The sequence below is a fragment of the Toxotes jaculatrix genome, chromosome 20 (assembly GCF_017976425.1).
Source record: "Toxotes jaculatrix isolate fToxJac2 chromosome 20, fToxJac2.pri, whole genome shotgun sequence".
In the NCBI taxonomy this organism is placed as follows: domain Eukaryota; kingdom Metazoa; phylum Chordata; class Actinopteri; family Toxotidae; genus Toxotes; species Toxotes jaculatrix.
This window is the reverse complement of record NC_054413.1, coordinates 8340846-8353909: the sequence shown is the minus strand read 5'-3', so window position 1 is coordinate 8353909 and position 13064 is coordinate 8340846. Positions and strand designations below refer to the sequence as shown.

At 39.6% G+C, this 13064-nt stretch overlaps 3 protein-coding genes across 3 annotated transcripts; 2 read left to right on the top strand and 1 right to left on the bottom strand.

Annotated features, from left to right (window-relative positions):
* Positions 1–3696: 3696 nt before the first annotated feature.
* si:ch211-161h7.8 (thiosulfate:glutathione sulfurtransferase) lies at positions 3697–5711 on the bottom strand. Its single transcript, XM_041065989.1, has 4 exons — positions 5496–5711; positions 4811–4933; positions 4551–4713; positions 3697–4136 (listed from the first exon to the last, which is right to left on the bottom strand). Exons 1-4 carry the CDS (start codon positions 5674–5676, stop codon positions 4082–4084), a joined length of 522 nt encoding a protein of 173 aa, XP_040921923.1. The 5' UTR covers positions 5677–5711; the 3' UTR covers positions 3697–4081.
* A 2446-nt stretch (positions 5712–8157) lies between these two features.
* On the top strand, positions 8158–10348 carry LOC121200602 (cystatin-B-like). Its single transcript, XM_041065990.1, has 3 exons — positions 8158–8304; positions 8426–8527; positions 8726–10348. Exons 1-3 carry the CDS (start codon positions 8233–8235, stop codon positions 8852–8854), a joined length of 303 nt encoding a protein of 100 aa, XP_040921924.1. The 5' UTR covers positions 8158–8232; the 3' UTR covers positions 8855–10348.
* Positions 10349–11603: 1255 nt separating this feature from the next.
* Positions 11604–12444, top strand: LOC121200604 (cystatin-A-like). The gene is made up of 3 exons (XM_041065992.1): positions 11604–11782; positions 11885–11986; positions 12151–12444. Exons 1-3 carry the CDS (start codon positions 11711–11713, stop codon positions 12265–12267), a joined length of 291 nt encoding a protein of 96 aa, XP_040921926.1. The 5' UTR covers positions 11604–11710; the 3' UTR covers positions 12268–12444.
* The last annotated feature ends 620 nt before the right edge of the window (positions 12445–13064 follow it).

Sequence of the window (13064 nt, the reverse complement as noted above, 5' to 3'; positions counted from 1 at the left end):
GTCCCGGGCTCTGCTCCTTGCGGTTCATCCTTCTTTCATTTATTCCCAAACCTCCCTATCTGGCCCGAGTCCAGATTGCAGCGCTGTGGTAATGCTCACACCTGTGTCTAGATGGTAAACATTATGATCCATCTTTTCCAGCTTCCCTTTCTCTTTCTGTGACAGAAATAGGGAGAAAGACACTGAGGGATATATTTAGACCTGGCTCAAACCCAGGAGGCTTTTAAAGATTTCCTCAGTCTATAATTCCACCCAGTTCCTCAATGGCTCCGGTATCACATTATTGTCCACAAGAGAATCTGAAGAAGCAAAGAAACACCAGCCTCCTTTTCCAATCACCTTGAAGTCTCCTAATGGGAGCGCAGCTCTGAGTTTAACGCAAAATTAGGTGTGACAGGTCAGGAGGAATGCAAATCATAAAACATTTGAAGAAAACCACATCCATCCAGGCACACATCCTATATGCACACATGAATTTTTAATGTGATGGCACTGGTTATGTGATACGATGCTGCACAGAGCTTCACTGAAAGATTTGTTTATACTTGCAGTAAAGGTGCTAATTGAAACTGATTTTCCTGTTCACTGTTTTGTTTGCTGGACCCTGCTCTCATATTAACCACCACCTGATCCAGCTGTCTCATTGTCAATGTGAAGTACTCTGACCTCCAAATGTGTGTTAAATGGGCATCATTAGAACCTTAAATGCACGCCACACACATGCACATCCACATAGTGTATGCTCTGATGCCTTTAGGAGGGATGTACAGTAACTGGGGGAGGGTGTTTTACTGTATCTAACTCCATGAAGACAACTTGGTTACCTTATCACAAGAGTAATAATTAATTACGGACCAATTAACTGGAGGTTATGCAGCCAAACTGAGAGTAACTTGATTTTTTTCCCACATTAATTTGACATCTGGAAATTTATTGCAGCTCCCCGGGAATTATAATTTGCACGAATGAAACCTTATTTGCCAAATTCAATTAAAACCCATGATAGCAGCACGTTATCATGTTCCACAATCACGCTTTGAGAAAGATTGGGGTCAAATATAATCCAGAAAGGCAGAGGAATAATTACGCAATTACGAGATAAGAATTTGAGAGGCACAAAAAGTGGAACAGACACAAACATAAAAACACCATTTCAAACGGGCGTTTAATGATACTTCAGTGTGTGCGTGTTTTCTTTCTCCTCCAAAGCAAAAATAAAGTAAACAGACTTACGTACCTGTTACTGTTCCCCAGTGAAGAATTCATCAGAAGCCATCGAGGGAGAGCATCATCCGTGCAGAGTTAAAAGTTGTCCGGTCATCGCGTACAGCACTGCGAGGCGAGCGGGCGGAGCAGTACGAGCGCTCGTTGCCATTGCGCACAGGCGAATGTGAATGTGGGAAGCTAACGGATGAATCGCCGCGCACTCACTTACTTCGTCACCCCCCCACCCCACACACAGACACAGACACAGACACAGACACACACACACACACACACACACACACACACACACACACACACGCAAGCTCTGTGACAACACGCTTTTTACACTTTTGATTTTACAGTCACAACTGTGACGCGCGTACGCGCTGTGGAGACGTCAGGTGGTGTCTTCCTTTGCGCGTTAAGTGATGCAGTGACAAATGAGGGTGACCAATTATTACAACCAGAAAAATCTCAGAATAGAACTATTTTCTCTCGTCTGTTTTTTTTTTTTAATGATGATACAAGTTATCATATCTGCATGAACTGCGTTAAACTCCTGGCCCATGGCTGTACTCCTCAGTATGACCCTGAACCAGTCTGGGTCGTGCTTTGCTGGAAGTGACATTCGCATAAAAATAGCCTAATGTTGGCCTCATAAAACAGGACCAGTAAGACCCACAGAGCGTAAATTAGGTCAGTCTAGGTCTATGCATGAAAAAAAATGTATAGACTGACACACCGTTGTGGCTCTAGTATCCTATGGGTCCATCCCCAACCCCCCTTGACACAAGAAATGACAAAAAAATAAAAAAAAACTCCTCAGTTCAGATAAAAAGTACCAGGAGCTTGTGTCTTATATCTCACATTCCCAGCCTTGCATTTTAAGATAAGAGTAATAAGCCCTGCAGGAACTCCTACAGCACATATCAAGCAAATGAGACCAAACCAATGTACCAAAGGAAGGTGTTTTTTTTTTCTTTTGTCTGTGAACCAGTTCCAGAAATAAATAAATAAATCCATCAATTTTATTGTAGAAGAAATCAAAGATTTTTCTATGACAGTTGTATTTTCATACATAATAGGGGCTTTTAGTACTACATTAATATGTTAGTTGGGAGGCAAATGAAAACCACATCATGTTTCCAGATATTTTTATCTTTAAGGAATGACAGACAGCAAAAGCACAGTCAAAATGAAGATGATATTACAAAGCCTAGGAGGAGCAGGAGGTTGATGACCTGTTCTATGTTACCGCAGCTGACAGACAGCCCTAAAATGCTCATTTTTCACTGCGAACCTGTGGTTTGTGTTTTAACTCATGCAAAAGTGTCCAAATGCCCTTGGCGCTCATTCGAAATTTGACCCATCCCTCTTCTCCACACCAGCACACTGGCAAATATCTCCTGTGCTGTGCAGAGCTGAAGAGAATTCCAATACATACTCTATGAATCCATATATTTGATACTTGACAAAACTGGTGGTGTGTGACAGCCATAACGCTTGCTGAATTTTGGCTTTTTGATGATATTCCAGCACAAAAGTGCCTCTCCACTCGTTCATGAATATGTCCAATAAATTCTGATTTCCCTTCCGCTCCATTTATGTACACGATGCAACATTCAGAGAATCAATCTCAGTCTCTCCCACATGAATGATAGATTCTGGAAGTGTGTAATTTTTTCCCCTGGAATAGCTATCGCTTCACTGACTTGGTGATTTATAATATAGAGTTAAATGTGCAAAAAAAAAACCCATAAAGGTGTTTTGGAATAGAAGCACGTCCAAACTCCACTTTCACGGTCACCAAGAGGATCAACTCTGATGTATAAATCCACAGAGGGCCTTCACAACACTCTACCTCCATTCAGAGATCATAAAGAGCACTGATCCCCCCAAAACACACACACCTGCTGTACTGTTGATGCTCTGCAAATAACCCTGATGAGAGGGGATAGGATGGAAAGGTGGAGGGTGAAGTGGAATCTACTTTCCCTTCAAATGAGGGATGTAAGGACCTTGTGCAGATCGAGGTCTTGAGAGCAGTTCTCAGAGCTGTAACTCACAGGATCTATGCCTGTCTAGACTAATACCAGGATGAAGGTCAGGCCTGAAAGGGCATCACTACAATAATGATAAAGGACAGTGGCGGTGGAAAAAATGGAAATGCACATTTACAGTGTTGGTTGACATTTTGCTGCCATCTACTGGTCCAGAGATCAAACTGCTTATATCCCGCCGTCAGCACAATAATTCTCAGCAAGGTTTGAGGATGTAAAGTATGTTTATTAATTTCTTACTAACTTACTGCAACAACAGAATCAGAGATTAATACATAGTATAATATACTGTAAATGATTGGTATATAGTTTGGAATTGGAAACAGCAACTAGTGTATGTCCTACTTCTTCACTTTTAAGTAATTTGTGAAATAAAGTGTGAAAATAAAATATGTGTATACTCAAAAAAGACACTTTTCGCAGTCGGACATGTTTGATTTTACCCATGATTTATTTCACAAAAGAAGCAGAGGAGAGTAAAACTAATTTAAAATTGTGGTCAAACACTTTGTGAACACCCCAGAATTCAAGCTATAACATTTTGCTGTCTGTTTTAAGTTTAATTGCAATTTAGTTTTGATTACACTGCATTTTAACATTTTCTGTTAACACAAAATGATTAGAAGATTTTTCTTTTAATGAATGAATGAAATGAATCTCAAGAGTGAAGCATTGGGAGTAATTTTGTTTTCCTTTTTTTTTTGTTCTTTCTTTCTTTTCTTGTTTTCTTTTATTCTTCTTGCTGCATTTGAAAGTTTGATAGTTGGATTTTTAATGAAGATATCGCACTATAAAGTGCAGAACTCAGCCCAGAGTTATTTTCCTTCTTGCTCTGCCCACTCAGTGTACCCTCCTTTATAATGTCTCGCCCTGAAAAAAAAAAAAAAAGACACATAAAGAGAATAGATTAGTCTCTTATCACTGTAGTTTGAATTTCTACTAAAAGGTCATCCAGCGTTCAACAAACTCAAGCAGCATTTCAGGACAGCGTACTCTAGTTGCAGCACCAGGACTGATTAATAATAAAACAGCAGCACGTAAAATTTGTCATTCACAGCACTGGGGAGCAGCACTATAGTCTGCTAAGTGGGTAAGCAGGGTCCACATTACTTAACATGACTGACATGTAATTTAGTTTGTCTGGAATTTTATTCAGAGAGTCAAACAGTGGACTCAGATTTCTTTATTTGCCCTTTAAGTAAAAACCGCGATGAATCTTAACCTTCACAGGGTCATGTAATAGCAGCAGGATGCCTTTCGAGTTGTGCGCCTGCTGTTCTTTACCTGCTAAATCCCAGCTGATGGGCGATGCCCAGTGCCTTGTTGCTCCGGTTCCCGCTTTTACAGTGAAACACAATGTTGTCGTCATCTTTCCCAGGAGCCTTCACTTCAAATTTCTGCTGAAAGGCCTCTGGGGACAGCTTCAGAGACTCCTCCAGGTTGCCCACTGATTGTTCACACACACACACATACACAAGTATATGAAAGGAAAAACTCCACAGTAAACCACCCTCTTCCTACTTTGTTCATGTGTTATCGCTTACGTGGGATGTTGACAGCGTGTGGAATGCGTCCAGCCTGGTATTCATCAGGATTCCTCACATCAAACAGCTGAATGTCACGGTTGGACAACATGGTCTTCAGCTGTGTGTAGGTCACTGATGAAGCTAAGGAGGAAACACAGTAAGGTTACACACACATTACTATAACATAACCCACTTATGCCAGTTTATAGCCTATTTATTAATAAATGTAATAACCTCAACTCACCATCCATTGATTTAAAAGCAACTTGTTAATTTAACCTTAGCTGGTACTGTCTGCTTACGAGGGTTGACTAAACAGCCAAGCCACTGTCAGGCCATTGTTTCCCATTTGAAACAGAAATGTCAGAGTCAACTGTTTGAAACTGCCATAGAAAACACTGGACGCACAGCCTGAGCTGAACCCAGTGTTAAAACAATGGCAGCAGACGCACAGACAGGCTCTGACAGTGGCAGAAACCACTACAGTAATTGGGCTACAAAACATTTAAAAAAAACCCATTAATCTCTTTAAAACAATTATAATACATAAAAATAATACCTAATTAAAAATATCAGAATTAATAACCACAGACTCGAAGGCCTACAGGAACAGCTCTAGGTAATTAAGTTCAAATTCCTGTTGGAAAGCAGCCGACTGTATACCAGGAAATAGTTTATGTATGTATTTATTTATTTATTTTACCATCGTCCGATGCTTCTCCGTATCTAGGACATGAGGTTGTAAAAGTCCGCAAAACTGAACCGAGGGTCGGGCAAGACCTGCGGTTCAATTCCGTGGCAACCTGGCACAAGCTTCGTGACAGCACCAAGGACAACATGGTGAAGACAAGCGCACGATCCAAACCACACAGAGGTGTTATCATGATCTGCGGGTGGTTCTCGTACTTCTTCTTCTTCTTCTTCTTCTTCAGGCATGTCCCAGACTAAAAGCTGCATTTGCCGCCATCCTCAGGCTGAAACAATAATAGCTCCATTGTTTTCTAGGAAATGACAAACCTCAGAGTCAAGTTGCAAGATTTTTTTTTTTTTTTTTAAGAATTGAAAACATCTAACTTGGCACATATACCTCCTTTTTCCACCATCATTTCACACCTTTGTCTCTTTGGCAGCCTCCCAGTCTCTGTATCGGTCAGTAGAAACAGCTCTCCTGTCGCCACCCACCACCCCCAGATGGAAGAAAATTGCATTCATCTTAACTCATCGCTCCCCAGGGGGTGTTCTGTCCCATCTGATGGTATAATTCAGCTGTTGTTAGGCAATAAATGTGATGCAGCCTCATTATCACTGCTGAACGCTCTTACTCAGCGCTCATTAAAGCCCCTCTCCGCTGACCCTTAAGAACTCCATTCACATATCACTGCAGAAGCAACCAAAGTCTTTACACACAACTCTGGTTGATTTCTTACTGCCTAAATACTTCCACCTCCCAGAGCTGTTATGCAAAAAAAAAAAAAGTAAATGGACCATGTTGACCATGTTGGAAGCAGCACTATTATACAAGAAAAAAATCACACTGTATGCTGTGGAACTTTAAAGTTTGTCCTTAACTGTGTCACGATCTGTTTGTTTAGTTTCTTTAGTTGTTCTGTTAGTAGTTCCTGTTGTGTTTCTTTAGTCAAGTTACTCTTGTTTTGGGTTTTTCAGTTTTGGTTGTGTATTTCCTGTTTAATTTTTGGCCAGTGTATCTGGCCTTGTTCTACTTCCTGTCTTTGTCTGGTTTCTCTCCTTTACTGATTGTTTGCCCTGCCCTAATTGGTTTCACCTGTTGCCTATTAGTCCAGTTACCCGTTCCCCTGCCCATGCTCTGCTCCTGGTTTTGTTTCCTTTCTGTATCCCAGTGTTGAGTTTTGTTCCTGAGCCCTTTTCTCCACTTGTGGATGTTTTTTAGTTGTTTTAGTTTTGTTCCCTGGTCACTGACTCTTTCCCAGCAATTTTTAGTTTAATGAAGGACATTCTTGGGTGTCTGCATTTGGATCCTCTCCCTTGTGTTCCTGGCTGTCTGGCTTGATGAACTGGAGCTAAGGGGCTCAAACCAAATAATTAACAATATACCCCAGAGTGGAAAGTGGAAAAGGCTTTAAAATGGCATTTAGACCATCATGTATGGCTATGGTACCCAGCTACAGAGGGGATTACCAACTGGGCAAAGAAGTGTCATGGCTACGAGGTATGTCTTTTTTTATTTTTGATCCTTACGTTAGTCTGAAAAATGAATTTACTCACTGCAGACAAGTTAAATCTGGCCACATTTTGCAGTTTAACACTGTCATAATGTTTTTTTTCTTTCTTTTTTTTTTGGTAACATTAGACAATCAGGGTGCTGTTTTTTCCTCACTTTTAATATAGTCATCAAAAAGATTTTGGGCACATTTCAATGAAGAGCATGATGACAGTATATCAGACAGCTGCAGGGCAGGGTGTAGAGTTGCTACATAAAGTGTTGAGACATGTTGAGAAGCTCTGGTGTAATTGTTGATCTTAAAGACAACTGCACTTCATTGAGGTGAAATACAGTATCAACAATTCTAAGTTTTGATGTTTTTTTTTTGTTGCTTTTTTTTTCTTCCTGTGGTGGTTTCTGATTTGTAAAACAGCAGCATTGTGGGGTGCACAGTCACTTCAGAAAGTGCTGAGACATGTCTTTCAAGGGCTGTATTGATATTTTGCTCCATTGATTATTTGCATATCTTAATACATTAACCTCTCTGACCTGTCAGTGGGCCGTTCAGAGGGGTTTGGGTTACTAACTCGTGTTATGCTGTGCAGTACAGGTAAAGTGTTACCCTGTCATGTGTCAAGGGTTTACTTGCATACAATTTCACTCACTTGCTCACAAAAATACACTCACACAAGGATGCAAGGTGCTGGACTGACCAGAACTGGACTACAGAGACGGTTTTATTCTCAGTAGACCACTTTGTGTTTATTTAAAAAAAAAAAAAAGTGCAGGAAATAAGAAAAATAACTTATGCAGCTGTTTAGTTAATGTATGACTCATCTTTGATCCCAGTTTATAACCAGTATCTCCGGTCAAAACCTCACCACTCGTGCTCATCTGTCACATCCCAACACAGATACGCCTCGGACTAACACACAGTGTCTGTAAAGAGGGACGAACAAAGAGAAATATTAAATTATATTTTAGGTATCTGCCTTCCTGTCGCTTCAAACGATTTCTTTCTAAGGTTTCTAAATTTAAGTAGTTATCATTTAAAACCAGATACTTTTAAGTTGTTAACCACCATGTAGAATCGTTTAAAGAAAATAAATAAATAACCCCCCCGTTCTCCTTCTACTCTGATGGTACGGTCCAAAGTGTCATATGATTCACTGACTCACTGGGAATCCCGGAAAGCGACAGACACAAGCGTTTTCGCTCATTTCTCTGCAGATTTTAACAGCGAAGCAAAGTTGTCACAATGCCGATGATCTGCGGAGGAACTTCAGGGGCACAGGATGCCGACGAAAAGATTCAGACGATCTGTGAGAGCGTAAGTAGAGAAAAAAGGAACTTTATTAATGTCTTTATTACTGTTCCCTCTGAACTATTCACACGCATTGAATAGAGATGGTGTTTCATGTTGATATTGATGCCACTTACTTGTTTCTCAGATGAAGCCTCATGCAGAGCAGAAAGCGGGGAAGGCCTATGAAGTTTTCATAGCCAAGTCCTACAAGACGCAGCTTGTGTCTGGGACCAACTACTTTATTAAGGTGATTGTTATTTACAAAGCACAGAGATGCTGAAAGCTGTCTGCTAATCTTGAGGACTCAAGATTAAAATAAAAAGGTCATCTCTAATGGAATGTGGGACCCAGATGTTCCTCCCTGGAGTTATTGGAGAGCAGTACTAAAAGAGTGATTACTGGACTCACATTCATCTGCTTGACACAAACTTTTGCTTCCTTGCAGGTCCATGTCGGAGGAGAGGAATACATTCACCTCCGTGTTTATGAAAAACTGCCCTGTCATGGAGGAGGCCTTGAACTGTCCAGTATGCAGCAAACCAAGACCCACCAGGACCCTATTGAGTACTTCTAAAGGGGTCACAAACTAAGCAAAGCATCCCATCAGTGCCTACAGGCTGCACTCTCATTTTAATCAGTTAATATTGCATTGTCCTGCCTCTTTATGTTAATGCTACCATTGCTAATGTGCTATGTAATAACATACTGTATATGTAGTATGTCAAAATGGAACTATTTTGTACTAGGTGCATTAAAAAAAATGGTTACTGAGTAAATTAAGCCTGCACTTATTGTGTTATAGCTTTCTCTATATATAGTGAGTTTACCTGCTTGTTCATTTTCATTTCTAATATTGTGCAAAAGCTTGAAAAAATGCTTCAGCTATCCTTTACAAACGGATCGGTCATCAAGTCCATGCTGCACCCTCACTGTGGTGGGTGTGACTCCAGAATGCATGTTTAGCTTACATATGGGGTGTGTGTGTGTGTATATATGTGTGTCTGCGTTGTCTAAAATAGTGATTTTTTTTCTTTGCATTATTCAAAGGTAAATTTAAAAATGTATCTTTTATAATAAAGAGCTTTCAGGCTTCATACACACCTGTAGTGAAAAATGGCAGCACAGTAAACTGAATACACACTGAAATTCTTTCCATTGTGTTTCAACAAAAAAACGCCATATGTAAGCTAAACGTTCTTGAGTTACACCTACCACAGTGACGGTGCAGCATGGACTTTATGACTGATCTGTTTGTTAGGATAGCTGATGCATTATTTTGACATGAGTATGAAGGAAAAGTCATTACAGTATCATAGAGCTAAAGTTGGTACAGTACAAATGTCGCACTAGATCAGTCATAAACAAATTTAACATATATACTCTTTTAAGCATGAAGGTTTTATTTTTTGTAATTATTACCACTTGTCTCATGACCCAGTGTGGCTACCATATGTGATGTCAGATTTCTGTTTGTTTTTGTTTTGTGTGAGTTCACCAAACCAAGTTCCCTTCAGCACTAGGGAAGCGATAAATGTTGAATCCTGAATCTATAATAATTCCGGTGCACAGCACAGGCAAAAAATTCTTAGCACACAGGTAAAAACACATAATCACATTTATATTCTGCACTCAGATGCTCTTACCTAAATTAAATTGTTGACCCAGCTGACTAAACCGTCTGTTTGAAACTTAAGCAATCCTCCAAATCCCAACCCCCCCAAAAAAAGATGGAATTCTACAAGCCATGTGGTTAAAAATGCTGAAACCGCTGATTGTACGATTAATCACACAACTTTAAAATAACTCAGTCATGCACCTCAGTCACACACCTCACATCTCGTGAGTGCAGTTCCTCTTTTTAAAGCACAGTCTGCATGATTTTTATTCCCACTAAAAGATGAAATAACTTTGCAGATATTTGATGATCTCATGTTGAACTCACAGTCACTTTTTTATTTTCTTTCAAGTCTTTTTCCATGAAGTGTTCATGTGATTTTTAATGCAACAGGAGGAAATAATAATGTCCTCCTTACTTCTGTTTTAAATAATAAATTCTGTCTCATTTCCAGACTTTTATCGACATTATTCACCATTCAAGGCTCCTGATGAGCTTTAACTGCTGGCTACTTAATGAAGTACATTTGTCAACCAATAGGTTCATATCACAAAATCTGGTTATGAATTTATTTCAATTTGCATTGTATTTCATGTTTGTTCAGCGTGTACAGAGTCCAGATTCAGCATCTGTGGACGTTCCACATATTGTCGGATTAGTTGCCATGATTGTGTGTAGAAAAGATGCAGTGTCCTTCCTTACTTACAGTCCATATACAGAAAACTTAATAAACTTTCCATTCTAAGGATGCCTTGTTTTTTAAATTTTACATTAATTTTACAGCAAACGCAGCTACAAATACAAAGCATGAATCTGCACTTAGCAGTGTTTGCAAAACTTGTACCACCAGTAAAATGGGTGACTCTTCACCCAGAATGGTTTCCAGTCAGTTCTTTCAACACCTAGCAAGAGTGCAGTGGGAGGGTTACACACTATTCTCGAGTCAACATTCCTCTGCAAGTCTAGAATGACAAATCATTTGATTGCAAAGTCAAAAGCTTCACATGTTGCAACTATGCTGACCGAAAAACTCTCACTAATTGTTGAGAAATTGCAACATGTAATGTGGAGGAGGAGAGGATCAATTCTTGCATTCTTTGCACATTTCTGCAGTGACAGGGTGTGGACAGCCCATCTGTTCCAAATTACTGGGGGAGTGAACACACTTTCACTGATGTGCAAGTACCTTTTGAACTCTTTCATGTCTGTATTTCTAGGATTTAGCAAATTCTGTAGGGATGGAACACGATTCTTCCAAAAGATAGTCCCTCAATTTGGTGTTTTGGATGGATGGGAGAGAAAATAAATGTATTGATGGTGGATTGCTTCTTTACACCTGCATTTTATTTTCAGGCCACCTGGGGGTGGTCCTAAATATACCCCTAAATACCCTAAAATGCTCTGTAGAGCTAAGAAACGGATTCCCTTTGGGTTTGTCACTAAAGGCAATATCTTTCAAGTATTTGTAGTTATTTGATCATTTATCAGTATAAACGTTATTGATTATGGCTGCTTTAAAGATACACCAGTTGATCAGAATCTGAGTTACACAATTTGAAAAATACCGTTTTTGAGAAGTGGCCAAAATAAAAGCTGGAATTGGTGGAGCAATTCATCAAGGATGAGCAACACTGACCATAGGAGTGGTTACACACGTACTGGAGCACCACCCAGAATGTCATGCATAAGCTCTACCCTTCAGCCTGTGTCCAACGGTAGTGCCACAGTATAAATATATTTGATAACCAGCTGAAAAGAAACACCTGAGACATTAACAACAGACAACTGACTTCAGCTTCAACTGACCTTGTGACAATGGCCAACATGCCTGGAGGATGGACTGAGGTACAGGATGCCACTGAGGAAATCCAGAGGATCTGTGATCACGTGAGCTTCACCTCTACCTTCATTCTTCACAGCCTTTTACACGACCCTCTGCTCTGCATTTCAGTCTGGTTTTACATCACATTTTATTTCATTTGTACACAGGTGAAGAACCAAGTACAGGAAAAGACAAAGGAGATATATGAGGAATTCCAATCAGTTAAATACAAAAGTCAAGTTGTGCATGGAGTAAACTACCTCATCAAGGTAATTAATATTGTGAAATGTATTTTATTATTTATTTCAAGAAAAAGAAAGAAAGCCTCAGATGTGTGTACATGGACTGAATCAATTGTGAAACCCAGGTGAGACCAGTTAAATGGTAGAAGATCCTCAATGTTTCTGTCAATTTTATTCTCTCTTCCCTGCAGGTTCAGGTAGGAGGGTGCCGTTACCTTTACCTGGCAGTCTTCCAAGAACTTGCCTGTGATGGAGGAGAAATTGTGCTGAACAGTGTTTGCGGCTGCGACACCAGTGTACCTTTCTAATATGATCACACAGCCTGTTTCAACTGCTGCAGCCTCAATTCAGAATCCTCTGTTACATAACATGCCTTTGCAATAATGTTATAGGCAGTGACATGTGTTAACAAATGTACAGTTTGAGATGAGACTCAAAAGTTGATCACTCTATTTTGTGAACAAATAATAAAGAATGCCTCCAAAAAATATATTTACAGTGATTCAAATGTTGCTTTTCTTCTCTGAAGTGGAGTTTTTGTTTCTGTGTTGCGTGTGTGCAGTTTTGTTCTGTGTAGTTTGGTCCAAATTCAGTATTTCAGATAATTTTCCTATGGCTCAGTGAAAAATCCTGAACTTCACAAAATAATTAAAGTGGTCTGTGTTTTCCTCTTAATGCAGCTGTTCCACCATCTCACGGTTATTATAGATGTTTGATAGCTTCATTGATGGTAAGAGAACCCTTCATGAAATCAGACGTGCTTGGTGAAGGCATTGATTTACTTTTTTTTTTTTTTTTTTTATTGATTTTTTTAACCTTAAAGTTTCGTCATTTGTTTAACATTACTTCCAAGTTTTGTTTTTACCTTGTCACTAGATGGCACTGTTGTTACATGTGTACAGTAGAATTTTTTTTTTTTTTTTTTCCACCTTTGCATTCATACATCTCATCACTGGGTGGAGTACTTCACATCTGAATGGGAATGTTGTCTATGATTGTTTGGAATTCTAACAGGAAACAGTTTGCAGATAAGTCCATGCTTGAGGTGGAATTTCTTTGCTTGCTTTGTTTTGATGCAACATTATTTTGTGTATTTGATTCTTGC